Genomic DNA, 26,669 nt, shown 5'->3' on the forward strand with positions numbered 1-26,669 from the left:
ACACACACAAAAAGAAAAACAAGTAGATAGAATAGAAAAAATAGAAAGCTAGTGTTAGTTTTTTTTTATAAAAAAGAAGATAAATAGATGAAGTAGAATTAAAATAGAATAGAAAGTGCTAGAGTTAGAGGGTCGGTCAAATAAAGATTAATAATAAATATTCGATACAGCAGGGAAGAACTGCAGAATATACTGTCATACAGATATTTTTAATATTATTACATTTTATGTCCATCAATGGTGGCAATCAGTAGGATAATTTCTAATGAAGAGACTTTTTGTTGACTCCAATTTTGTTGCAGTAGCATGAGATATATTGATTTCAAACTTTGAATTGAACAAAAAATTACAAGTAAGCAGTCACTAATAAAATAAGAACAAATAAACACATTACTAATGATAGCACAAATAAAAAATAACGATAGGCCTACAAATGAAATAAATTGCTTTTTAGTTTTTCAGGTAGGTTTAAAGAGATTAAGAGATTTTTTATTTTATTTTTTTATTTTATTTTTTTTACCAATTATCCAAGTAATGTTTAGTCCTCCTAGAACGCTATTATTATCAGAACACGCGAGCATAACATAGCGGTTAGCAGATCAATGAATGAGAGGGCAGCGTTACCAGAGTTGCCCATATACCACACCATGTTACAACACAGTAGGGCTATTGCAGACAGAAACAATACTGTAAAAAAATATGTTTCCTGTCAGCTTGATTTTTGGACTTTGCTGTTCCGATGAGCATGAATAGTGTATGAGTGGACAGTGGAGCGCATAGAGCGGGATAATACGCAGAGCGTCGCACCACATGAAAGTGAAACCTGAACTCATTTTCGGTAGCCGGAATTTCGGTGCATCTCTAATTATTGGCGACATCAGAAATGGATATTATATAATATATGCTTTTTTGAACATTTTAGCAATTTAAAAATATTTAAAAATATATTTTTTACACGGCACCCCAGTTGGGAAACACTGGACTAAATCATAAAAACCAAACTTTTTTTCTCTTTTCATATGCAGATACTCAAATCTCATTCTGAATCTGTTCTCTCTGATGGTGGATGCAAATATCCCAGACATTGCACTGGAGCCTGACAAAACCGTAAAAAAGGTATGTATGGTCCTCACATTTTGACTCCAAAACTTCAGAGGTAAAATCAGCTGTTCATTCTTTGCCCGCCCACTGCAGGTTCAGGACAAGTTTCGACTGGACCTCTCAGATGAGGAGGCGGTGCATTATATGCAGAGTCTGATTGACGAGAGCGTAGGTGCTCTGTTTGCTGCAGTGGTTGAACAGATACACAAATTCGCACAGGTGTGTATGTTTCCTCATTTTGTCCTTTTTGAAAAATCTGCACGGAAAACAGCAAAGCCTGTTGTCTTTAATGATACATTTCAGGATGTTACTAAAGATAAGCTCTGGTGCTGCTTGCGTTTTTATGGTTGGCAGCAGTTTTTTTTGGCCAGTGCTGCTAAATTGTGGAATACACCACACAACTTTTACCCAGATTTTTGCCCTCTAATTTGCAGTCTTGATGCAAGTTGCCATAATTGAAAGCCAGTCTTCAGATTTTGGTCATTCAGATTTCACAGAAAATTGCATAGTGTGTGATCGACACAGACTTTTTTTTGTAAGCTTCAGTCTGGATTCTATCTAGTTGCAGAATATTTTGAGCTGATTTAAGAATGCAGATTTCATTTTTCACACTTTTCTGCTCATATTTTTAAACTCGTATAGTGTATTCCAGACTTAAAGTTCACACTTCTTTTTATCGGCTATTTTTATTTTCCAGTACAGAAACCCAAAATAGCAAATAGCAGAACATTAATTGTCATCTTTACTAATGCTTCATGTTTGAAATCCACAGTATTGGCGCAGATGAGGTGAAGTCATGGAGGCTGATTCTCACATAATCAGTGAGCAACAGATAAATGGACAGCAGCAACAAATAAATGATGGAGAAGAGAAATGGACACGTGCCAAGGCCACGCTAGTGATATCATGTTTTCACCATTCATACACTAGGTCTTGACTTTAGTGAATATCTTTGTATATATATATAAAATTGTAATAAAATTAAAGGCAGATGTAAAAAAGACAGCCAAATAAAGATTACAACTTTAGCCTTTGTGTTTACTGTTTAGTATTAATTTTACATTATACTCACTTTAAAGTTCAAACGCTCTCATTTAAAACATTTTTAGTCTGTGTTTGTAGAAATCTGTTTGGTGTTTTGGTATTTTTTACAATAATAGTTAAAATTATTTATATAAAAATGAAGGATCTGTTAAATACATATATGAAGCCTTTGACTAGGCTGTTATTTTAGGCGTGTCCTTCTATGACAATGAGTGGTTCTGATACATATGGTGGTTTTAAAGGTTTCTCTGGATGAGGATGTGCACGTTTCTTTTTGTGCAGTGTGAGTCAGTTAGTGAGTCACACCTTCCTATGAGGAGAATTCTTTATGGCGCAGCTTATATAGAGAAATGTGCCAATGGTTTAGAATGAGACTATAGTTATACAAAGTTCAAAATGTATTATACTTTTCTTGGACTTTACATAGGTTCTATGGATTAATTCTTGCACCCACTATCAGTGTCCAAACTTAAATCACACTGAGCAACTCTAATTCAAGTTTGTCTTTTGTTTTTGAAATTACAAGCCTGAACAGATATATTTACTGAGAGTAAGTGTTTAAAAATTATTCAATTAATTAACAATACCACTTGTGAAGAAAGATGCTTACATGGACACAAAGCAGTCAAACATAGTGATGAGGAATATACATGATATTTGGTAAAAATTTCACGTATCTTTTGGGCCTACGGTATATGTGTATGCTATGCATGTTGATTTTCAGGCTTGTGGGCTGTGGTTTATTAAAGCTGAACTAAACCCATGCAGACTTCTTTCCACTCTGCTACATTTGGTCAACAAGAAACTTGACATTTAAAACTCGAGTCATACGTTAAGTGTAATAGCAGTGAATATCTACATTTTAGAAATGAGTTTGGAGGTGGCATATTTGCAACGCATGGTTATGGCTTCAGAAAAAGTCCAAAAACAAACTTCCCCCTCAAAACGTACTGTATTTATAATTCTACAACAAAATTTCCCTTCACTGTTGCAGTACCAAAATTCAACTGAACCAATCAGACCTCACAGAATACAAGTCGAGTCCACATACACTCGCTCAAAAGAGGAAATAAGCAAGCATGCATTATTCTATACAAACCTACAATACACTTTCCAGAATCTAGATTCACACTTGTTTCCTGCATGGGAGCATTTCCATAAATGTTCCAGAGAACAGGCAAGATCAGCAAAAATTGTGCACCTTAGCATGGTTAACTGTGAGACACGGTCCACAGAAAATGAGAGCCAAAACAGGGCAACTCCGAGTCAGAAGTGAAAATAAAAAAATTAAAACAATGAATCAAGTAATACAGAAAGCATACAGTTACCCGAAAATAGCACTGCTCCTCATAGGGACCGCATAAGGATTTATAGTGCTCTGAGTCGCTGGCTTGTAGGGGGGAACCCAAATAAACCGTGAAGGGCAATAATAATAATGACAGCTAGACTCAGGTCAGTGACATTTGACCACTGATGTACACATGCATGACCTGACACAATTCACCCTAAAGTAAAGGGAATATGCTGAACTCAATATTACCCAACCTAAGCTACCCAGACCAAGATGGAGGATATATAATAGTCAGCATGACATATATAAAATATAATAATAAAATATAATACTATATAAATAAACAGCATGAAATTTAAAAGCCAGCATGAAATTTAAAATCCCCCGTTCTATTTTTCAGAGGCATGTAATACATCTTCTTGTGAATGATTCATCCGTATATGCTTCCTTTTTTAAAATCATAATAATAATAAAAAATTTTGAATCAATTTGTCATAACTGGATCTTAAGGAGAAAACGAAAATGTATCTTCTCCTGCAAGCTCATGTTCATCATCTGCCTCCATTTCCAAACAACAATAAATAGAATCAAAGTGCTTGTCTTTTTTTCCCAAACACAGTACATCACAATACTGAAGAAAAGATCTGTCACTACTTCCATTTCATTGCAACTTCCCTTTCACAGCAATGACAGTAGTTAGTGGGCGAAAGGGCAGAATCACATTGTTGCAAATTAATAGCACCAAAAAAAAAAGCATTTATTAAAAATTGTACACAGAATAAATCTGTCTCGAGTCTAAAAACGTTATATTTAACCTTTTGGAAAAACATCAGTGGTTTCAATTTGTTTGGATGTCTTCTATTGGTCTCGTATTCAGTTTTCCCCACATGACATCTTCAGACCGCTCTGGATCTTCAGTTGATGTCTCGTCCTGTTGAGTGTGTTCAACTCGCACCGAGCTCAGAGGGATGTCTCTGGGTGACGGTAAATGATTCTGATATGGACATCCCACCTGTGTTTCTAGAATTGGATGTGATGGTAACAGATGGAACTCGTCATGTTGGACTTCTGTGCTCAACTCTTCAGACTCCTCAGTGCAGTCTGGATTGTGCAGGATGGGGCTTGTGTAATAGCCATTGGCCAGACTTTGGGTGTTGTAGTAAGAAGACTGGTTGTCCATGAGTGTGAAGTGAAATGAGTGGGAAACAACAGAAACGTGGTCACCCTCAGAGCTCTCGTTGTGTGGTGCAGCTTTACTGGAGTCAACGAAAGTCTCATTCTGAAGTTCCAGGTCTCGAAGTAAAGCCTGAAAACACATAATACGGTTTGAATTTTAAATGTAAAAAACACCTAAGATGAGATGGTCATCATGCTTAGTTCATAAACGCACTGAATGCAGATAAAAGGGTTTCTGACAGGTTAAACAATCAAATGTTTCTGCATTAGAAGGTCTTATCGTCTTTTATTGGTACTTAGAATGACTAAAATGCTTTGCAATATACAGCTAGTGAACTGTATATCATACAAAAGTATTCGATTGGATGACTGTTGTTCCAAGAGTGGTTATATGGACCCTTATTAAATTGTAATGACACATTTCTGCACTAAATAACATTGTAAATCTCTATATTGTTTCCTATTTAGAGAAGTCATGAAAATGCAATAGCTGATTGTTTTTAGTCTTATAGCAAATGAGAACACAACACAAATAATTTTCTATGGTACTATTTCCCATGTACATCTGTAGAGCTGTGGTTCTCCAGCTTTTTGACTCAATTTTTGCCTGTAAAATTGATTAAATTGATTTTCTGATTACTTATGTTTCGAGAACGGTTCTGTTTTTAGTAAAAACAATAGTTTTGAATATATACTTTAATATACTAATAATAACATTAATTTAAATACATTTATGTAACCCTGTGGCCCCAGTCCTCTGGTGCCGAACCACTGCTATAAAGAAACTTCATGTTTTTTGTTGTCTAATTTAAATGTAAATGATTCAATATTCACTTATAAAAGCATTAACACACTTGCAATCATGCTCAAGTAAGTCCAGTACCAAAGATCTGGGCAGGGGACGTTCAGAAGATGCACACCGTCTCCAGACCAGAAGAAATACTAAGCCAAGAGTGATGAGAACAGCACACACAATCACGACTATAAGGCTTTCTGAAGAACACACAAACACAAATATGCATTAGTGCCGGCAACCATTGAACACACAGATAAATGTGTATTGTATCATTACACAACAAAATAAGTATAAACACTTTCACTAGAAATAATGCACACCGTTATTTGCTGGTATGTAAACACACTGCGGGATGCTTGGGGGAGAAGAGACCAGCACACCCTCAAATGTGAAGTTGGCCACAGCACAGTACACTTGCCCTGGTGTAAGAAAACCAAATTCCACCTTGAATGGGGTTTCACGCATCACTTCAGCGGTGTGTGCCTTCAAGAAAAATGAATAAAAAGAACACAATGGAACTCTAGTTTCTACTCTTAATGTGAACACTTATACTGCAAATAAATAAATATACAAAACAGAAAAAAGGAGTTAAAGGGATGTAAAAATGAGAGTTGTGCACCTGTTTGTATGAGAGATTCTGTTCATTGTATAGAGTGACTGTTGCCCAGAGAATTTTAGAAAAATCAGTTACAGGACAGGAGCATCCCATCTCCTCCTCTTCCTCATAATATTCATCATCGCCTTCAGAACTGCAGCTTATGGATGGAGCACATGGAAAATTTACCGTCACCCAGAGACTTCCATTGGCCATGGAGATTGTTATTGAGGGCGGGCTGAATTTGGCAGAAGCTAGCAAAAAAACAAACAAACAAACAAACCTTACTCTTGACACTTTTTCATAACACCAACAACAATAATAATAATTATTATTATATAATATCAATAATACAATATAATAACAATAATACAACACAATATCAAATCATAAAGATATGATTATAATTTAATTCTTGTCCAATTATATTAATTTATTATAGATAATGGTCAATAGACAAAAGTCTTACATACTATGAATGAATGCATTTCTGTAATGTAATCCAGCTTTTCTAGATTTGTGCAATATTACACATTTTTTACCTTTATCTATCAATTTGTGGAACATGGCTTGAGGGTTAATACTGACGGTCATTTAAAGGGGTGCAATTCCAAGTTTCATTCAGCCAGAGAAGCTCAGATGTCAGTCTGATGAAGTTGTAGATGTCTAAGGTAGGAAAGACTTCTGACAGATCACAGCTTTGCTGGGAAATCTGGATGCAGCCTGAAACATTTACCCATGATGTACTGCAACACAAACACACAATATTGAGGACACTTTACAAAAATTCCAAGTAAATTCTTTACGGTGATCATCTGGCCATTCACCCCCTGCAAAACTATGCGAAACAGACATTTCTGACTTTCATTTTCTTAAAAATGTGACTTTTCTACTGGGCATGATTTAAAAAAGAAAAAAAAGAAAGCAAGTAAAGAGCAAACTGAGCTTGAGCGCTTGTGAGTCATTTAGTTCTTCAATTGTAATTCAGAGGAAACCAACAGCATGCCTGAAGCGATAACAACAGCGTATCTGCTCTGGGGTGATGACGAGCCTGGATTGTTTCTCGCTGTGGTTTTCTGCTAAACCACCCAGTTTCACCTCTCACCCCAGTGCTCTCTCTACTCCACACTCTCATTTCTCCTCTAAACAACATCTTCCACATCATTCATAGTTACTCCTTTTGTGTGTAGATGAGACTCACTTGTGCTTGCTCGAGACCGTGTAAGTCGTCTTAGGGTTGGCATCAGGGCAATCCCACTCAAGATGGCACCCAAGATTGATCGTATGCACTCTGATGTCACAGACAGAGACTGCAGACTCTAAACGAAACATATGAAAACAAGAACATGTTGCACCAGACATGATCTGAAATCATACAGTACACCAAATGAAAGAGATTGTTCACACGGAAAAATGTACTCACCTATATTCAACACCAACAGAAGGAAACATAAGTTTAGGAGAGCGACAGGCATCCCCACAACAGAATGCTATTTTATGAAAAAAATAAAATAAATAAATAAATAATAATAATAAATAAATAGCTCTATTTATCAAAATTCCATAGCTGAAATACCTGATATATCTACAAAGCTGACTAACAAAAAATATTAACTATTTATAATGACATCAAAAAAAAAAGAAATAAACTTTACCTTAAACAAAAGAATGGAGAGATTTCATTAGCTGTTACTTTCAGTGAGTGAACAGAAAAAGTGAGAAGAGGACAGCTGTCACAGCATAACTTATGCCACAAAACCACAATGGGACTGAACCCACTCACAGAGACAAAACTGGAGAGGAGAACAAAAGCTCTCTCTAGTGGAAATGGTAGAAAAAACGTTTTATATATACAGCGGGTAAAATAAGTATTGAACAGGTCACCATTTTTCTCAGTAAATATATTTCTATAGGTGCTGTTGACATGAAATTTTCACCAGATCTCGGTAATAACCCAAGTAATCCATACATACAAAGAAAACAAAACAAATAAGTTGAGTGCATTACTTATTTTCTTTGAAACAATTGTACATGCTAATTCCAGGTCTTTCTGAAGATCTCCACAAGTGATCCTTGGCTCTTGGACAACTCTTCTGATAATTCTTTTCACTCCTCTGTCAGAAATCTTGCGAGGAGCACCTGGTCGTGGCCGGTTTATGGTGAAATGATTTTCTTTCCACTTCAGGATTATGGCCCCAACAGTGCTCACTGGAACATTCAGAAGTATAGAAATCCTTCTGTAACCAACGCCATCTGTATGTTTTGCAACAATAAGGTTGTGAAGGTCTTGAGGAAGCTCCTTGCTTTTACCCATCATGAAATGTTTCTTGTGTGACACGTTGGTCATGAACCTTTTTATATACCATTAGTTGGGACTGAGCCAACTAATATTAATTTCCACTTACTAGGGGCATGATTGCTTTTCTAATTACTGATAGATTTCTGCTGGTGTCTTGGCTTTCCATGCCTTTTTGCACCTCCCCTTCTTCATGTGTTCAATACTTTTTCTCGGTGTCATTCTACTTTATTACACAGAACTTAATTTCTGAACTTATTTGTGTTGTTTTCTTTGTATTACTTGGGTTGTTGCCAACAACTGGTGAAAATTTCATGTCAACAGCATCTTTAGAAATATATTTACTGAGAAAAATGGTGACGTGTTCAATACTTATTTTACCCGCTGTATGTATGCATGTATATATATTAATATGTTTTAATAATTATAACTTTTTAGTTAATCTTAATATCTTCATATCTATTAATCACCACTATAAACACTACTGTTTAAAAGTTTGAGGCAAGATTTTTTTTTAAATTTTTCTAAAGAAATCTCTTATGCTCACCTTGGCTGTATTTATTCAATCAATTTGCAATTAATCAATCAATCAATCAATCATCACATTATCAATGTTGAAACATTAGTGCGGTTTAATATTTTTATGGAAACCCTGATACTTTCAGGGTTGAGGAATATAAGTTAAAAAAACATTTACATTTTCTGTCACTTGTCAGTCTTAACTGTCAGTTTGATCAATTTAATGCAGTTAATATTTTTATTACTTGCTGCATAAAATATTTCTTAACAACAACAACAACAACAACAAAAAAAGACTGACCAGTATTCTACAAGGCACTAATATACAGAATATTATTATATATTAAACATAATTCAGGGTGTATGTATGCATTTTATATACAGTAGTCAACATTTGAAGTAGATGTAAAAAGTTCAAAGTTGGCCTAAGACAAGAACACATTTTGGTTTTAGGCGTTAGGACAACTTTGATGAAAGGTTTTGATCAGCCCAAAACATTTTATAAAGATGCCAAGTAAATTCTTTACGGTGATCATCTGGCCATTCACCTCCTATAAAACTATAATGTGCAACAAATAGACATTTCTGACTTTCATTTTCTTAAAAATGTGACTTTTCCACTGGGCATGATTCTTTCAAATAGAAAGCAAACTAAGAGCCAGCTGAAGGCTTTGTATCTTTTATACCATACAACTTAAAATGTAGAAAACCGATAATGTGACTCATATCTTCCATAAACACAACATAGCCTGTTAGTACTTTACTTTGTCCATGTCATTTAATGTCATTAATAAAACAATACATAATTTTTTTCCCCATTCACAAAGTATTTTCATAAACTTTCAAATAATTGTAAAAATAACAAGAATATTGACAACACATGTCTTTAGAAAGGCATTAAAACCTATGGGAGTGTTCAAGTTTAGAGGACTAGGACTTGAGATCAGAATACTAAATGATCCACTTTGTCTAAACAATAATACATAGCGTTTTCTTTCTCTTCAGAATGACATTTTTCATCTCGATTTTAGTTTGAGTGCATTAAGCAGTAGCATCCGCTTTAAAGGTAGCGCTTCACCTATATATCATGCATCTTTTATGTCCGAGTGCCAGGCAGAGCAATGTTTGGCTCAGTAGGCGAGGGTGGCAAAGCTTTGCACAGAAGCCTTTTTCCAGTCGCATCACCATTCAAGTTCTTATAAGGGGTCTGTCGAGGCCCACGTGTGCAAATAGAGGGGAAATTCATCCCTGCTAGGCAGCAACCTGGACAGGCTATGACCTCATCCTGTTCTGGAGGCGTAAGAGGGGTCGTGGCACCATTGGAGTTATTAACCCCCCATCCCAGAGGTCGATTTATAGGGATGGTGCCATTGTTGTTGTCTGTGTCTAGTAAAGTAGGTAATGAGGGTGGCCCGTTGGAGACCGGGGAGCTCCAGCCATTGGAGAAAGTTTTGGTTGAATTAGCGATGGCGCCATCTAGTGTATCAGGAGAGCTGGTGCAGTCCATTGGCTCCTCAATGCTTTCCTCTAGCCTCCATCGGTTTGGAGACATCAGCTCTGGATCTAATGGAAGACCAGAGTCGTCAGCTACAGCTTCTTGACTGTCCATTTCAAGATTATCCTCCTTGTTGTCCTGCTTAGGATCTGAATGCCTAACGTTGTCACTGGGTGTATTAAAAACCTCACTAATATTAGGCAGATCAGCAATACTCTCGTTGCTCATAGCCAACACACTGTCTCTTCCCATGTCCATCAAATTTCCATTGACTGGATTTACATCTGTGTCCATAACACTTGGAGTATTTTTACATTTCTCTTTGTCAGCAGTACCACGCAGAGACTGGATGTCTTCTGGCGTGCAGGGCAGTGACCGGCTGCGTCTGTGGAAATGGAGAGGGCCTTTGTCACAGGAGACGGGGCTGCTGGGGTCAGGGGGCGGAGGGAGAGCAAAGGTGAGGGAAATGACAGACTTGCTGGGGGTGTCAAAGAGCTTGATGCGGCCGCCGTTGAGGTCTTGGCGCTGGGAGAAGGGGTTGACGCGCATCGGTGTGGTCCAAGTCAGGAGAGGGGACGGAGGGAGGAGCACATCAGATTTACTGCGGCAGAGTAAATCCGGGTCAGTGGGAATGTCTACAGAATGCTTTCGACTTAAAGGTGTTGTGTTTGTGGACGGCTGGTCTGAAAAAGAAGAAAAAACTTATTTTTAATTTAAAGGAACACTCCACTATTTTTGAAAATAGGCTAATTTTCCAACTCCCCTAGAGTTAAACAGTTGAGTTTTACCGTTTTCGAATCTATTCAGCCGATCTCCGGGTCTGGCGGTAGCACTTTTAGCTTAGCTTAGCATAGATAATTGAATCTGATTAGACCATTAGCAACTCGCTCAAAAATGACAAAAGAGTTTCTACATTTTTCCTATTTAAAACTAGACTCTTCTGTAGTTACATCGTGTACTAAGACTGACGGAAAATGAAAAGTTGCTGTTTTCTAGGCCGATAAGGCTAAGAACTATACTCTCATTCCGGCGTAATAATCAAGGAACTTCGCTGCCGTACCATGGGTGCAGTAGGCGCAATGATATTACGCAGCGCCTGAAAATAGGCTAACTTCCGTCAACATAACCAACGTGACCCCCTGCTTGCACAGGGAGCATGCTGGGGACTATTTTCAGGCGTTTCAAAGTTCCTTGATTATTACACCGGAATGAGAGTATAGTTCCTAGCCTTATCGGCCTAGAAAACAGCAACTTTTCATTTTCCGTCGGTCTTAGTACATGATGTAACTACAGAAGAATCAAGTTTAAATTGGAAAAATATAGAAACTCTTTTGTCATTTTTGAGCGAGATGCTAAAGGTCTAATCAGATTCAATGATCTATGCTAAGCTACAGCTAAAAGTGCTACCACCAGACCCGGAGATCGGCTGAATGGATTCGAAAACGGTAAAACTCAACTGTTTAACTCTAGGGGAGCTGGAAAATGAGCCTATTTTCAAAAATAGTGGAGTGTTCCTTTAAGGCTCAGTTTGTTTTTAATGCCATGCAAGCTTCTTTAATCATTTTCAAGGCGAAAGATATTTAAAGGGACATTTAATTAAAAAAAAAATACATTTTCTGTCATAATTTACTCAACCTCATGTCCTTCCAAAATGAATTCTAAATTAACCTTTGGTTAATCTTCAAAAGAAAAAAAAAAAACAAGATAAATTAAATCTGTTCATCATGAAAAGCAATAGTATCTCTTCACAAGGCTTCATGGTTTGGTTTGATAATGATAACATTTTCAACTTTGTTTAGAGCAAACAGAAATGTGATTTGACTTATGAACATTTAGCATGATTTGAAAATTAGTTCTGAAAAGATTTACTGATACTAATTTGCATTATATATGCATTGTAATTGAATAAATGTGAGCAGAAGAAAAGAAAAAAAAGTGTTCTGGCAACTGCTGTATTTATTTTATTTTTAATTTTTTTGCTGACTCACCCTCAGGCTCCATACATTCACTCTTCTCTCGATCACTCACTATCTTCTCCAGCTCTGCTACCACCTCTGTGAATGAGGGCCGACTGTCTGGGTTCATCTGGTAGAGAAAAAAGACAGAATTTTTAAAATGCAAGCACTTTTGCCCACATTTTTGCTAAGTCATACTAAGCGATCAGAATAATATATTTTTATATTGGCTTCAAGCTGCTTTTATGCATCTGAATTAGACAGAAGCCCTGTTAAGGAGAGGTTCCAAGGTTAACAAAAATAAATAAATGCACATTTAAGCATATGTGTCAGCATATGAGATTTGTAGAGGTGTATCAGTGTTAATGTATGATCTTTCATGACGGTAGATAAGAGGTCTTACATTGCAGCAGACGACTGTGAGGTTGAAGAAATGAGGAGGACAGTCTCCAACCATCTGCCGAAAAGCCTCCACATCAAGACCAAAGTCCTGAAACAGAATCACCAGACAAGCCTAATTTCAGTCTTAAGAAGAAGAAAAAAAGCTACAAAGCTGTATATTACTACTGTGAGGAGTACAGGCTGTACTGTAGAAGTAAATCATCCTGACAATGATAAACAGTGTAATTAAACAATAATTTTTATGTAAAAGCATGACTTCATTGGCAGTACTGTTATCTCACATGGAGGAAACTACAACCCATTTTCATAAACAGAGTGTGCACATGAGATTGCTACAGGCCTGATATTCATAGACCAGGTGGAATGGTGAACCAAACAGATGTAGACCAATAAAATCATAAATCAGTCATTTAAGAATAATAGTACAGCAAAAAATAAAAAAGGGAAATGTGAAATGATACTCGCCTTAATACTTAAATACATGTGTTTAAATACAAAAGGTTCTTAATCTAAAAGTTTTGAAATAGTTTCTAATTGTAAAAATATTTGAAGTGAGCTTTTAAGTTACTGTACGTTCAGTTTTTCACCTCTGTCCGTGGAAGAAAGTCAGGATCTGCCTGTATCCGGCCAATAATCTCACAGAGAATAATACCATAGGCAAATACATCCACCTGTAAAAAAACCAACGTGTTTTAATTATCTAAAACCCTAAACATAATGAACTTAATAGAACAAGATTCTCAATCAATGGGAATAATGGCACAAACTTTGCATTTGAAATTGTGAAATGACAGTAATCTGACAAGTAATGTGGGTGAAACTGTCACTGAAAGGACTCTGGCCTGTATCTGGGTTATGAATCATACAGTGTTCGACCTTTTCATTGTAGCGTTCTCCTCTGAGCACCTCCGGAGCCATCCAGTAGGGAGAGCCAACAACAGCCAAGCTCGGTTTCTCTGCCTCCTCACTGAAAACAGCCAAAGGGAAAACAGGAAAATCATTTACTTAAAGTGAACCTACAAGTTCTATTAATCTTTTTTTAATTTTTTTAAGTACTCCTCATTTCCAAATTTAACGCCCTTAAACCCCTAGTCTACTAACCCACAGCATGATTATGTGTGCGTGGATGTATAAAAATAAAACAAGGTCTTGTAAGATCTTAATTATAGCTGGCATACTCATACGCTGCTGAGAGACACTTCCTCAGTTTTATTTTGGTCTGGGACTGTGTACTGGGCATAAATAGACAGAGGGGAAGAGTGGAGACAAGGGAAGAGAGAGAGATAAATGGAGTAATGTACTGCAGTGCAAACACCATTTGGGGACGAGGGTTAGTCAGAGTGAGGGAATCTACTGCTGCAAACAGCTCAAATACTTTGTCCTTTTTAGGAGAGCTTTCCAAAAAGCAGTCTGCTTGGTCTTCTTCACATATACAAATACCCGTGGTTTTACACGTAAACATGAAGCGTTCGCAAGCACACCAAAATATGCATTACGTAACATTTACAGAAATACCAACAATGAGAAAAACAGAGCTCAACTGTAAAACTGCTCTCTTTCACACAGACTTTCTTACAAAGCCATCATTAAAATCAACACAAATGCAGAGCAGAAACAAGTCCCTGATGACTCTGATTTCACATGCACACACTGGATGTGTTCAGTTTGGAACACTAGCTTACTACTTGCTGTATACATAGTTTTTAAATTAGTAAGCAAAAGAGCAGGCATTATCTTATGATAAACAATTCAAACAGTGACAACATCATCATCACATGACTTCATCTTCCTGCATGTTTAATTCAGCCAGTCAACATAACATCTTGTTAGTACAACTTTGTATTTTACTTTTTTTTTTTTAGTTCAATTTGGTGTAAGTAAAGGTCTAAACAATTGGTTGTTCAATAAAACGGTCAGGCTAGAAAGTGCAAATCTGGTTCATTCATAATACTGGAATGAGAAGGTCAAGTTGAGCACATCGCACTGTAGGATACAGTATTTTATGCAGTAAACTGTTGTTGATTACAGTTCAAATTTTGAGGTCTTTTCTGAAGAAATTAACACTTTTGTTCATTATTAAGTATGGCTGCTAAAAATTCAGCTGTCATCACAGGAATAAATTACATGTTAAAATATATTTTAAGTAGAAAACTGTTATTTTAAATTGTAATAATATTTCACAACATTACTGTTTTTAAGTGTATTTTAGAGTCAATAAATTCAGCCTTGGGGAGCATAAGAGACTTTCAAAAACATTATTAAATATTACAGATTCCAAATTTTGTTGACACTTTATTTTAAGGTGCCATTGTTACACGTGTTACATGTACTTATTGTTATTATTATTATAATAACAATAAATTATGTATAATTACATGCAAGTAATAACCCTGATTCTAACCCTAACCATATAGTAAGTACATGAAGTTAATTAATATTACTCCGTACCTAAATGTATAATTACACCGTAACAAGGACACCTTAAAATAAAGTGTAACCCAACAGTGTAATTACATACCATGCACAGTAAATATACAAAAACTATACATACTGTTGCAAAATATAAGAGTAGCATGCTTTCATAACATTGTGTTGATCTCTTCAGTGAGAGAATGGCAAAGGCAGAACAAAACAGCTCTCTGATGGCACTCATGATCACACACGCTATGTTTGGGAGGTACACTTTAGCTACCCCATTATGTAACATTTATGCCGAGACAGTGTATAAAAGAAAAGCTGAACAGAGACTTACAAACCTCTGCTCTCATACATAAGTTTATGCAGAGGCCCTATGCTGAGGAAAGAATTACACAAGCAGCAGATCACTTTAATATGTCCCAGCATGAGTGCTTCACTAAAAGGAATGTTAATCCACAGGATATACGGATTAACGGCTACAAACAGTAGTCTGCGCTGGCCAAACAGTTTCCGCACTGGAATATCATTAACAGTGATCCCTAACTTAAAGATGCAATTGTTGCACAGGCCAAAGTTTTTTTTTTGCAGTGCAAACACCATTTGGGGACGAGGGTTAGTCAGAGTGAGGGAATCTACTGCTGCAAACAGCTCAAATACTTTGTCCTTTTTAGGAGAGCTTTCCAAAAAGCAGTCTGCTTGGTCTTCTTCACATATACAAATACCCGTGGTTTTACACGTAAACATGAAGCGTTCGCAAGCACACCAAAATATGCATTACGTAACATTTACAGAAATACCAACAATGAGAAAAACAGAGCTCAACTGTAAAACTGCTCTCTTTCACACAGACTTTCTTACAAAGCCATCATTAAAATCAACACAAATGCAGAGCAGAAACAAGTCCCTGATGACTCTGATTTCACATGCACACACTGGATGTGTTCAGTTTGGAACACTAGCTTACTACTTGCTGTATACATAGTTTTTAAATTAGTAAGCAAAAGAGCAGGCATTATCTTATGATAAACAATTCAAACAGTGACAACATCATCATCACATGACTTCATCTTCCTGCATGTTTAATTCAGCCAGTCAACATAACATCTTGTTAGTACAACTTTGTATTTTACTTTTTTTTTTTTAGTTCAATTTGGTGTAAGTAAAGGTCTAAACAATTGGTTGTTCAATAAAACGGTCAGGCTAGAAAGTGCAAATCTGGTTCATTCATAATACTGGAATGAGAAGGTCAAGTTGAGCACATCGCACTGTAGGATACAGTATTTTATGCAGTAAACTGTTGTTGATTACAGTTCAAATTTTGAGGTCTTTTCTGAAGAAATTAACACTTTTGTTCATTATTAAGTATGGCTGCTAAAAATTCAGCTGTCATCACAGGAATAAATTACATGTTAAAATATATTTTAAGTAGAAAACTGTTATTTTAAATTGTAATAATATTTCACAACATTACTGTTTTTAAGTGTATTTTAGAGTCAATAAATTCAGCCTTGGGGAGCATAAGAGACTTTCAAAAACATTATTAAATATTACAGATTCCAAATTTTGTTGACACTTTATTTTAAGGTGCCATTGTTACACGTGTTACATGTACTTATTGTTATTATTATTATAATAACAATAAATTATGTATAATTACATGCAAGTAATAACCCTGATTCTAACCCTAACCATATAGTAAGTACATGAAGTTAATTAATATTACTCCGTACCTAAATGTATAATTACACCGTAACAAGGACACCTTAAAATAAAGTGTAACCCAACAGTGTAATTACATACCATGCACAGTAAATATACAAAAACTATACATACTGTTGCAAAATATAAGAGTAGCATGCTTTCATAACATTGTGTTGATCTCTTCAGTGAGAGAATGGCAAAGGCAGAACAAAACAGCTCTCTGATGGCACTCATGATCACACACGCTATGTTTGGGAGGTACACTTTAGCTACCCCATTATGTAACATTTATGCCGAGACAGTGTATAAAAGAAAAGCTGAACAGAGACTTACAAACCTCTGCTCTCATACATAAGTTTATGCAGAGGCCCTATGCTGAGGAAAGAATTACACAAGCAGCAGATCACTTTAATATGTCCCAGCATGAGTGCTTCACTAAAAGGAATGTTAATCCACAGGATATACGGATTAACGGCTACAAACAGTAGTCTGCGCTGGCCAAACAGTTTCCGCACTGGAATATCATTAACAGTGATCCCTAACTTAAAGATGCAATTGTTGCACAGGCCAAAGTTTTTTTTTTTTAACTATGTAACCAGGTCCATGTAATATTAAACAAAGCTTAATCTACACAAATCATTAAATTACACAATGTACTTTAAAATATACTTTGCAAGCCCGCCTCATCTGTTGTATACCTCCAAGTGATATGCTGGTAAGAGCCAATTTACCTCCTCCCTTCATTTCCTATTTCCTCAGTAAAAGTCACCCAGCAATTACAGTATCATAGACCTAGTTGCCAGGAGTGTAACTTTGTCTACACAATTAAAGCCTCCAACCATCCTTACACTGGGAAATCCTGTAATATCAAGAGAGTGATTTCTTGCAAAAATAATGTATAATATTATAATGTATCCTTCTGTGCCCTTGTGAATGGTCATATATTGGCCTCAATATATGGACAATTCAAATGTATGAAAACTAAGATTACTAAATATAGAAGTGCTGTTCTTATGTTGACTACAGTTCAAAAGTTTGGAGTGAGAAAGATTACATTTTTTTGAAAAAAGGTCTCTTTTGCTCATCAAGGCTATATTTATTCAAGTGAAAATACTGGTAAAACAGTAATATTGTGAAATATTATTACAATTTAAAATAACTGTATTCTGTAGAATGTATTTTAAAATGTAATTAATTCCTGTAATGGCAAAGCTGAATTTTCAGCAGCCATTAGTCCAGTCTTCAGTGTCACATGATCCTATCGTCTATTTTATCAATGCTGAAAAGCAGTTGTACTGCTTAATATTTATTTGGAAACCATGATAGGGATTTAAGAGCTATAATGTATCATTACTGGTATATGTAATTATTTCTTTAATATGAAGAAATTACTTTTTGTACTTTAGTGTCCATCATAGTAGTATATTTTTATTTAATGCCATAAATTGAGTAAGCAGCATCTTAGGCTATTTTCATGGCAAAAACAATTAAAAAAAATACAAGTATAACAAATACAATAAAAACCTAGTGTCCATCATAGTTATGAGTTGGACTGTCATGTTATGTGACACCTCAGTTTGGTTTAGATGTATTGTATTGTATGCTTTTAATCTTATGAACAGCATTTACTTTAAACATCATACAACACCGTGTAATTATTTCTTTAATATGAAGAAATTACTTTTTGTACTTTAGTGTCCATCATAGTAGTATATTTTTATTTAATGCCATAAATTGAGTATGCAGCATCTTAGGCTATTTTCATGGCAAAAACTATTTAAAAAAATACAAGTATAACAAATACAATAAAAACCTAGTGTCCATCATAGTTATGAGTTGGACTGTCATGTTATGTGACACCTCGGTTTGGTTTAGATGTATTGTATTGTATGCTTTTAATCTTATGAACAGCATTTACTTTAAACATCATACAACACCCGTCAGATATTTAAAGTCTCTTCTGCTCACTAAGCCTGCATTTATTTGATCCAAAGTACAGCAAAAACAGTAACATTTAGAAATATTACTATTTTAAATAACTGTTTTCTATTTGAATATATTTTAAAATGTAAATTATTTGTGTGATTTCAAAATAATGATGCTGATAATTTAGCTTTGATCACAGGAATAAATTACATTTGAAAATATATTCAAATAGAAAGCAGTTGTTTTAAATTGAAATATTTGTACTCAGTATTACTGCTTTTGTTGTATTTTGGATCAAATAAATGCAGGCTTGGTGAGCAGAAGAGAATTATATAAAAAAAAAATACATTAAAAGTCTTGCTGTTCAAAAACCATTGACTGGTAGTGTACATAAGTGAAATTAATTTTGTTTTCAGGAGCAACAGTGTGATTTTTCCCCCATTGTTTTTCTAGCCATGTGTCTACATTAACAGCATGTGCAAATGCCTGCAGTGCAACAGTACAAGCTTCATATCATGTGAACAGATACTTGAGCTATTAAGGGTAAATGTCAAGATCATAACTCAAGCATATCTGAGGTATTTAACATCCTTTTCATTTACACATGCACTGAAACAACAGCAGGACATGACTGGGCTGGATGTGTGGAGGCTGCACTAGGCTAAAGATGTGCTGACTACATCACATGATCTTAATCATTTACTCTCCAGCTAGATACAAGTGCTTTATGGAAAAATGGAGGCTCATCAATCAGTACTTGACTGCTTCCATCTCTCTCTCTGAAAGAGTGCAGTATGTCAAATCTTATCTCTTGAGTCATGACGATGCATTTTACTGACCTGTGATCAGGAATTTTCTCTGCCAGGCCAAAGTCCCCCACCACGGCACTGCACTGCCTGTTCTCCCAGCGTACCAGACAGTTCTACAAAACAAACATTCAGATTCAGATGAACAAAACAAACACATTCAGATGTGTGCCCTTATTGTGTATTTGTATTTACTGTTACTTTACAGAAGCATTTGTGGTGTACAGTACAAATCCAGTGTGAAGTGTCTGGAATACACATGTGTACCTTTGACACAAAGTCTCTGTAATAAAGGCCCTTCTAGTGTGCCTACCTTTGACGTAAGGTCTCTGTGAAATATGCCCTTGCTGTGTAGGTATTCCAGTCCTCTGGCAATATCAAGACTGAGGTTTATTCTCACAGACCAGGACAGGAACACGTCACTGTTCAACAGCTGCTCCAGGTTACCGCCATTAATGTACTACAACACACACAGAGGTCAAATATAAATTATTTTATCAAATAATAAAATAAATTAAGCTCCTTTGAAGTGTCTATTAATCAAAGAATCCTGAACAAAAATCATGGTTTCCTTAAAAATATTAAGAAGAACAACTGCTTCCATCATTGATAGTAATAAAAAAATTGTTTCTTGAGAACCAAATCAGCATATTAATATAATTTCTGAAGGGTCTTGTAACACTGAAAACTGGAATAATGGTTGCTGAAAATTCCCAAAGGAATAAAATACATATTTAAATATTTTAAAATAGAAAACTTTTAAAAGTAAAACAATATTCCAAATCATTACTATTTTTCAATGTACTTTTGATCAAATAAATGCAGCCTTGGTGAACATAAACCTTCAAAAACTTTTTAAAAATATCATACTGACTCCAAACTTTTGAACAGTACACCATTCAGTCTTGAAAAGTATAAATAAAATACATTTTATCCAAACATCGTGTTGTTTTTTTAAATGCGTTATCAGCACTCTCATTTTCTTACCTCGGTCAAAGCATGAAGATGTCCCTCATGTACACACACTCCCACAAACCTAAAGGGACACACACAGAGAAAGAGTAAAGGGTGCTGGAAAAACAAAAAACAGGAGGTGCTAACAAGTTCCTTCAAGAGTGACCCATTTCAAGAATGTGAGCTGGAACACCTGTATTTTGAAGGCAATCTTAAGCATGCATGAAAAACACACACTCTCGCTCTCTTACACACACAGAAACACACACACACTTAATTCAAACACGAGACCACACAAGCTGGTGCAGGTTAAGCAGACAAAAGACCTAGACTTCTTTCCCTGGCACACGCAAACAAACACACCCCCGTATTCATATGGGGATTTGTTTAAGATAAATAGATTTGTATTTCATGGGTAATAATGTGTTGCTCCGTCCTCTACTCCCCAGCTTCCAATTAAATATTTTACTCTACATAAACAGTGGCTGCAGTTATGGAGGAAAGACAAAAGCCGCCATCCTGTGACATCAATATTCATGTTCTCATACAATGCACTGTTTATTGCCCAACAGCACAGACTTTGTCCTCTAGGTAAGCTGGACTTAAAACAAAACAAAACATTCTTTCCATTCCAGAGGCAAAAATGGATACAAACTTCTAAATGTGAATTTAGAAATAAATTCATGAATTATTTAAATGAACACTTGGAAATTCATAAAAATAAACATCTAGTTGGAAACTCTCCTGGCTGTAGGCTGTGTTAGTACACAAGAGAGGGAAGAGCCATCAGACCAGGGACTGGTGATATTATTTCCCAGCTAACCCTCACAGCCCATGCACTGAGTTGGTACAGTGGTATAGATGGTATCAGACTGTAGTTCTGGTATTCTGATTGTGCTTGCAGCAACTCAGTGGCCAAGTCTGACTAAAGGTATCAAAATGGCTAAAACCGATTACAGCACTTTTAATTATTACATACTTTATATAAAAAAAATATTCTGCAATTGTAGTTTGCCTCATAACATAAACGTAAGAATTATAGTAATTCATATAATATATTTTTATAAAAATATAATTTCTAGTGACATACAAACGACATACTCTAAAATACTTCAAATTTTCTATTTTGGCAACATCACCACTGCACATATATGGTTAATATTAGTGGTCGACCGATATGTGTTTTTTGACAGCTGATGCCGATATCTTGGAAAGCAGGGTGGTCGATATAATTTTATTTATTTTAATTAATATTCAAGAAATTTTAAATCATTTGAAAATGGATTTTAAAAATAAATGTGTAAAATAAACATACTTATACTTTGATGACAAAGTATTTTTCACAAATAAATAAATATTTAATACAAATCTAATTAAAAAGGAAGTAAACACTAACCAACAGGGGTCTCATTTATAAACGTTACGTACGCACAAAATGGGCATAGAAATTGCGTACGCAATTTTCCACGCACATATCGGGATTTATTAAAAATAAACTTGCCGTAAATACGTACGCACCGCACTGTACGGACATTCTAGACCATGCGTACGCACTCTTTTTCCTGGAGTGAGAAAAGTAATGAAGCAAACAATGATTTTAAAATCTGTTTTCATTTCGATATACACATTTACATTAAATATTCCACTCTCATTAATGGAGATAAGCACAGAAATTACATAAAGTCATTACGCAGAAGTTAAACAAATTATATGAATTTAGACGCATTTAGTGGATGCGCTTGACCCCTTTTCCTGTAGCATGCTGTTTTAATGACAGTGAGGAGTGCTATAGGAGCACAATAATTCATCTTTAAACTAAACTGCAGATCTCATGTTATGAGAAAATATGTTATTGAGAACAATGATCAATGATGCGCACTTATTATGGCAGACACTGCTGGATTCAGTGGTCAAACAGTCCATTGTCTGGTTTGAATAGGTCCAATGATAATAGCTTACTGTACAACCACAGCTGCATGGAGGTGTTGATGCCGTATGAAGGCATCACCACAACATTATGAAAAATACCACTGTATTTGAAGGACACAACTTGAAGAAAATGGTAATTTTCATGTTTTCTTTTTAAAATAGGCTACTTTGTCAGTGACGCGCCGAGTCAGACAATTCTATTTACACTGCAATAAATATAGGCTAAAAAATGTTCTCCTTATCAGCAAAACTGCATAAATTAAATTTGATTTAAATTGTTTAAAACAATTAAAACAATTGAAATATTATTTGGCCAGTGGAGAAGAATGAGATCAACTCTATTCTAAAATATTTATATGAGAACTATTTTAATCAGTTTTGTTTTTATGGATTTTGATATATTTATGCTAAAACATAAGGATACTGGATGATTTTCAGCAATAAAAAAAAAAAGTAGAAATCACACAGGGAACACGTGATCGTGCAGGATACAAATGCACACTTCACAAGATCTCACAGCTGGATTCGACTAAGTTGGCAAGGTTTGTGAAATTAAATGTTCATTATTCATTCAAAGATTTGTTTAAATGATATAAATGCGTATTTGCGTACATTTTAATTCCTGTTTAACAGTTCTATCCATAGGCGGAGCATGTGTAAGCCTTCCCTGGCCACAGGGACTTGGGGCAAAAATGGCACTAAATTGGACAAAAATGCCCTTGCACAAATAAATTAAATCTATTATGTCTGTTGCTAACAAAGTGAATATGAATAGACGGTGTCGATTGCGGCATTAAAATTAAGATCTGCTCATGTTGCACCGTATTTCATTTTAGGCGTTTTTACAGTGTTGCGCATTTTAACTAAACACACACATATCTGTTGAGCTTAGGAATGCAATGGCCAATCAGAAGTGTTCAGATGAGTCATCACTGAAACTTATCAGTTGTGTTGACTGAATTCCAGACTCTTGCAAATTCTCTCATCATAAACAACAAAGCGCAGATGTACGTACAATGCAAGTAAGAGATTCATTTCACAGTGTACACAGCTTCAGTGATTATAACGATAGTTTCGTTTTTTTTGAGAGTGCTTAAACTTGCGATAGATCTTTGATCAATGTTAGTGATAATGTCACTTTCTATATAGAATTTATTCGCGGTTTTAAAACCGTGGAAAGGAAATGTAATATAATTATCAATTTCTAACATTTTTGTTAAATTGTAATCACGTTAAATACAAATTCAGTCCCATTAAACATTTAGTTTTTTAGCCTACATGCGTTTTTTTGAGAGTGCTTAAACTTGCGATAGATCTTTGATCAATGTTAGTGATAATGTCACTTTCTATATAGAATTTATTCGCGGTTTTAAAACCGTGGAAAGGAAATGTAATATAATTATCAATTTCTAACATTTTTGTTAAATTGTAATCACGTTAAATACAAATTCAGTCCCATTAAACATTTAGTTTTTTAGCCTACATGACACCCATGTCTGGTTCTTGCTAAAAAAGGCTGCTTTTAGCCTTACCCTGGAGTTGGTTCCCTCTGCCTATGGTTCTATTATTAGACAGACTTCTATCCGTATTAGACAGAAATGTTAAAGAAAACAGCGAACAAGAGGGAGAATGTGAGCACTCTGTGCTCAGGCGCTGCCGTTCTCAGCGCCATCAAAATAAAAGTCCCACCTCGAACGCATCGGCCAAACATAAAAACCTAGCGGCCGATGCCGATATTTGAAAAATGTCAAATATCGGCCGATATACCGGCCTTGGCGATATATCAGTCAACCACTAGTTAATATTCAGTGTTGACCAGCTCTACTGTCAGAGGGTGTGTGCAATGCAGACCTGAGTATGTTGGGATGTCGGAGGCGGTTCATCAGCTGTACCTCCTTCAGCATGTTGGCTTTGTTACTGGCCATGGTGTTCATCTTCAGAGCCATCACCTGCCCCGTGGTACGATGCTGCACCTACAGAGAAAGAGAAAGAGAAAATACTTGTCACAGACAGACACTTTATTCGTGTCTGGGCCAGCTGGACAGAGATCTCTGGCCCTTTTCTCCCATCCACCCACCCACCCACCCACCCACTCACTCATTGAAAATGTGGAATTTAAAATTTATACAAGTCTAAGTTTAAATTTTCAAAACAAAGTTAGTTACATGAAACATTTAAAAACTGATTTACGATTCTGTACTATTTGTACGTCACTAATCAAATATAGGCAAATTTGTGGTACTGAACGTGTGAACTCCTTTGTGCAAATGATCAAGAAAGGCTAAAATGATGTAACATCACGAGATACTTTGGTGCTTATAGCGTCCATGTTCATATATTTCATTATTTTTCATTTGTTTGAGTGGCTCATCAGGGCACATCTCACAGGAAATATGAAACAGACCCACAACACTCTGCCTGGTATCAAGCTGGAGGTTTGCCCACTCAAGCCATCTGGTCCATATCTGGACTCAGTAGCTGCCCCAATAACACATATACGCCTTCAACAAACAGTTGAACTGAGAACCATAATATTTTGGTACATGGCAACTACATAAAATGATTTAAGAAGCAGAAATTATAAAGAGTTTCATTTCATCACTATAAATTAACTCTAATGTTGTCTGAACATGTTCCCTTGATGACAAGAGATATTTCCACACAAACACACACAAAATTAAACAACCCAGAGCAAGAATTTCCCTAAACGAGTGAAACTAACTGCATCCAAGCTTCAAGAGTATTCTTCATCTTTGATTGTCTATACAAAAGCAATATGACAATGTTATCAAGCAAAGGCAGAAACCCATCCCTGATTGATGACACCCAAACCTGTGCCGTGCTGTCTGGCTGGCTGATCTTGCCTGCAGTGCCAAAGCGTGCAAGCTAAGATATCATGATAACAATGAGCACCATTATCTGCTTTTGTGAGTCTCGTGAAGATCAATAGCAGGAAACTTTAAAATTCATAAATTATCTGATATAACTCAGCCCTGCAGCTTGAGTGAGGGAGTGTGTACAATTGCTCACACATCTGAAGGTGTGTGTGTGTGTGTGCACTCCTTTTATCAAAGGTAAACAGTGCTGAGGTGCAATGCATTCTCAGGGATGGATACAGAAGACGCCCTAAACACACATTATTATTATTTCGGCATCCTGGGATAAAAATATCTGTGCAGTGAGAATTTGTCCTTTAGGCAACTGAGAGAAAGTCTTGTTTTAGATAATAGGCAGGCATACATGGTATACATCCGTGTGCTTTCATATTTCATGGTGTTGATTCACTTAAACGGAAAGCTGTAATCGACACTTAAATAGCTGAAATTAAATTCACTACGCAGCCATATACAGAACGGATTAAAGGAATAGTTCACCCAAAAATGAAAATTTGCTGACAATTAACTTACGTACTGAACATTCAAGATGTAGATGAATTTGTTTCTTCATTTGGAGACATCTAGCATTAAATCACTATTCATCAATGGATCCTCTACAGTGAATGGGTGCCGTCAGAATGAGAGTTCAAACAGCTGATAAAAATATCACAATAATCCACAAGTAATTCACATGTCTCCAGTCTGTCAATTAAGAAGCCAAGCAAAAAGCTGCATGTTTGTAAGAAACAAATCCATTAAGGAGTGTTAACTTTATACCATCTCTTCTGGCCAAAAAGTTTAGAATCCATAATGCTTCCATCTGTGAAAAAGTCCATCCCCTGTTATTCTCTCAAATCAAAATCCATTGACATATTTATTTAGAACTGTTGTGGACTGTTTTCTCTTGCAAATAGTGCTTGATCCGTGCATATTTCTCTCCTGATTCAGACGAGATGAATGAATATTATGGATCGAGGACATTAGCTGGAAGTAACAGTTAAAGCTGAAAATGTCTTGATGGATTTGTTTCTTACAAACACGCAGTTTTTCCACTTCACAAGAAACTAATAGATGAACTGGAGTCTTGTGGTTTATACTTGTGGATTACTGTGATGTTTTTATCAGACTCTCATTCTGATGGCACCCATTCACTGCAGAGGATCCATTGATAAATAAGTGATCTAATGCTACAAATATGTTCAGAAGATGAAAAAAATCATCTACTGGAGTGTGTACATTTACAGCAAATTTCCATTTTTTGGGTAAACCATTTTCTTTAATACGGTAAAACACGTCAAATGGAGCTGAGGTTACTATACACCTGGTAACTGAAAGCAGCATCCAATCAATCTAATTTTTGAAATAAGCAAACGATGGGTGGGTGGGGGG

At 35.9% G+C, this 26,669-nt stretch overlaps 3 protein-coding genes across 5 annotated transcripts in view; 1 reads left to right on the top strand and 2 right to left on the bottom strand.

Annotated features, from left to right (window-relative positions):
* The window catches only part of pik3c3 (phosphatidylinositol 3-kinase, catalytic subunit type 3), a 17,825-nt gene extending 15,721 nt beyond the window's left edge, over positions 1-2,104 (top strand). Inside the window, exons 23-25 of the mRNA XM_016246905.1 lie at positions 1,026-1,116; positions 1,195-1,320; positions 1,874-2,104. Of these exons, the coding sequence (XP_016102391.1) occupies positions 1,026-1,116; positions 1,195-1,320; positions 1,874-1,888 (232 nt within the window). The 3' untranslated portion in view covers positions 1,889-2,104. The remainder of the gene's footprint in view (positions 1-1,025; positions 1,117-1,194; positions 1,321-1,873) is intronic.
* A 2,170-nt stretch (positions 2,105-4,274) lies between these two features.
* Positions 4,275-7,706, bottom strand: LOC107563133 (uncharacterized). Its single transcript, XM_016247926.1, has 8 exons — positions 7,659-7,706; positions 7,427-7,493; positions 7,205-7,322; positions 6,592-6,749; positions 6,028-6,257; positions 5,723-5,891; positions 5,496-5,614; positions 4,275-4,742 (listed from the first exon to the last, which is right to left on the bottom strand). Exons 2-8 carry the CDS (start codon positions 7,476-7,478, stop codon positions 4,275-4,277), a joined length of 1,314 nt encoding a protein of 437 aa, XP_016103412.1. The 5' UTR covers positions 7,479-7,493; positions 7,659-7,706.
* A 1,473-nt stretch (positions 7,707-9,179) lies between these two features.
* The window catches only part of tesk1b (testis associated actin remodelling kinase 1b), a 25,420-nt gene continuing 7,930 nt past the window's right edge, over positions 9,180-26,669 (bottom strand). For 2 of the 3 annotated variants that reach the window (XM_016246915.1, XM_016246934.1), the window contains 9 exons: positions 24,256-24,377; positions 20,509-20,557; positions 19,835-19,981; positions 19,555-19,637; positions 13,547-13,637; positions 13,258-13,341; positions 12,672-12,758; positions 12,297-12,398; positions 9,180-10,997 (listed from right to left, as the gene is read on the bottom strand). In XM_016246915.1, coding sequence (XP_016102401.1) covers positions 9,915-10,997; positions 12,297-12,398; positions 12,672-12,758; positions 13,258-13,341; positions 13,547-13,637; positions 19,555-19,637; positions 19,835-19,981; positions 20,509-20,557; positions 24,256-24,377 — 1,848 coding nt within the window. In that variant the 3' untranslated portion in view covers positions 9,180-9,914. The remainder of the gene's footprint in view (positions 10,998-12,296; positions 12,399-12,671; positions 12,759-13,257; positions 13,342-13,546; positions 13,638-19,554; positions 19,638-19,834; positions 19,982-20,508; positions 20,558-24,255; positions 24,378-26,669) is intronic. The other variant, XM_016246926.1, reaches the window with a different exon arrangement.

The sequence above is a fragment of the Sinocyclocheilus grahami genome, unplaced genomic scaffold, assembly GCF_001515645.1.
Source record: "Sinocyclocheilus grahami isolate Dianchi unplaced genomic scaffold, SAMN03320097.WGS_v1.1 scaffold24.1, whole genome shotgun sequence".
NCBI classification, from domain to species: domain Eukaryota; kingdom Metazoa; phylum Chordata; class Actinopteri; order Cypriniformes; family Cyprinidae; genus Sinocyclocheilus; species Sinocyclocheilus grahami.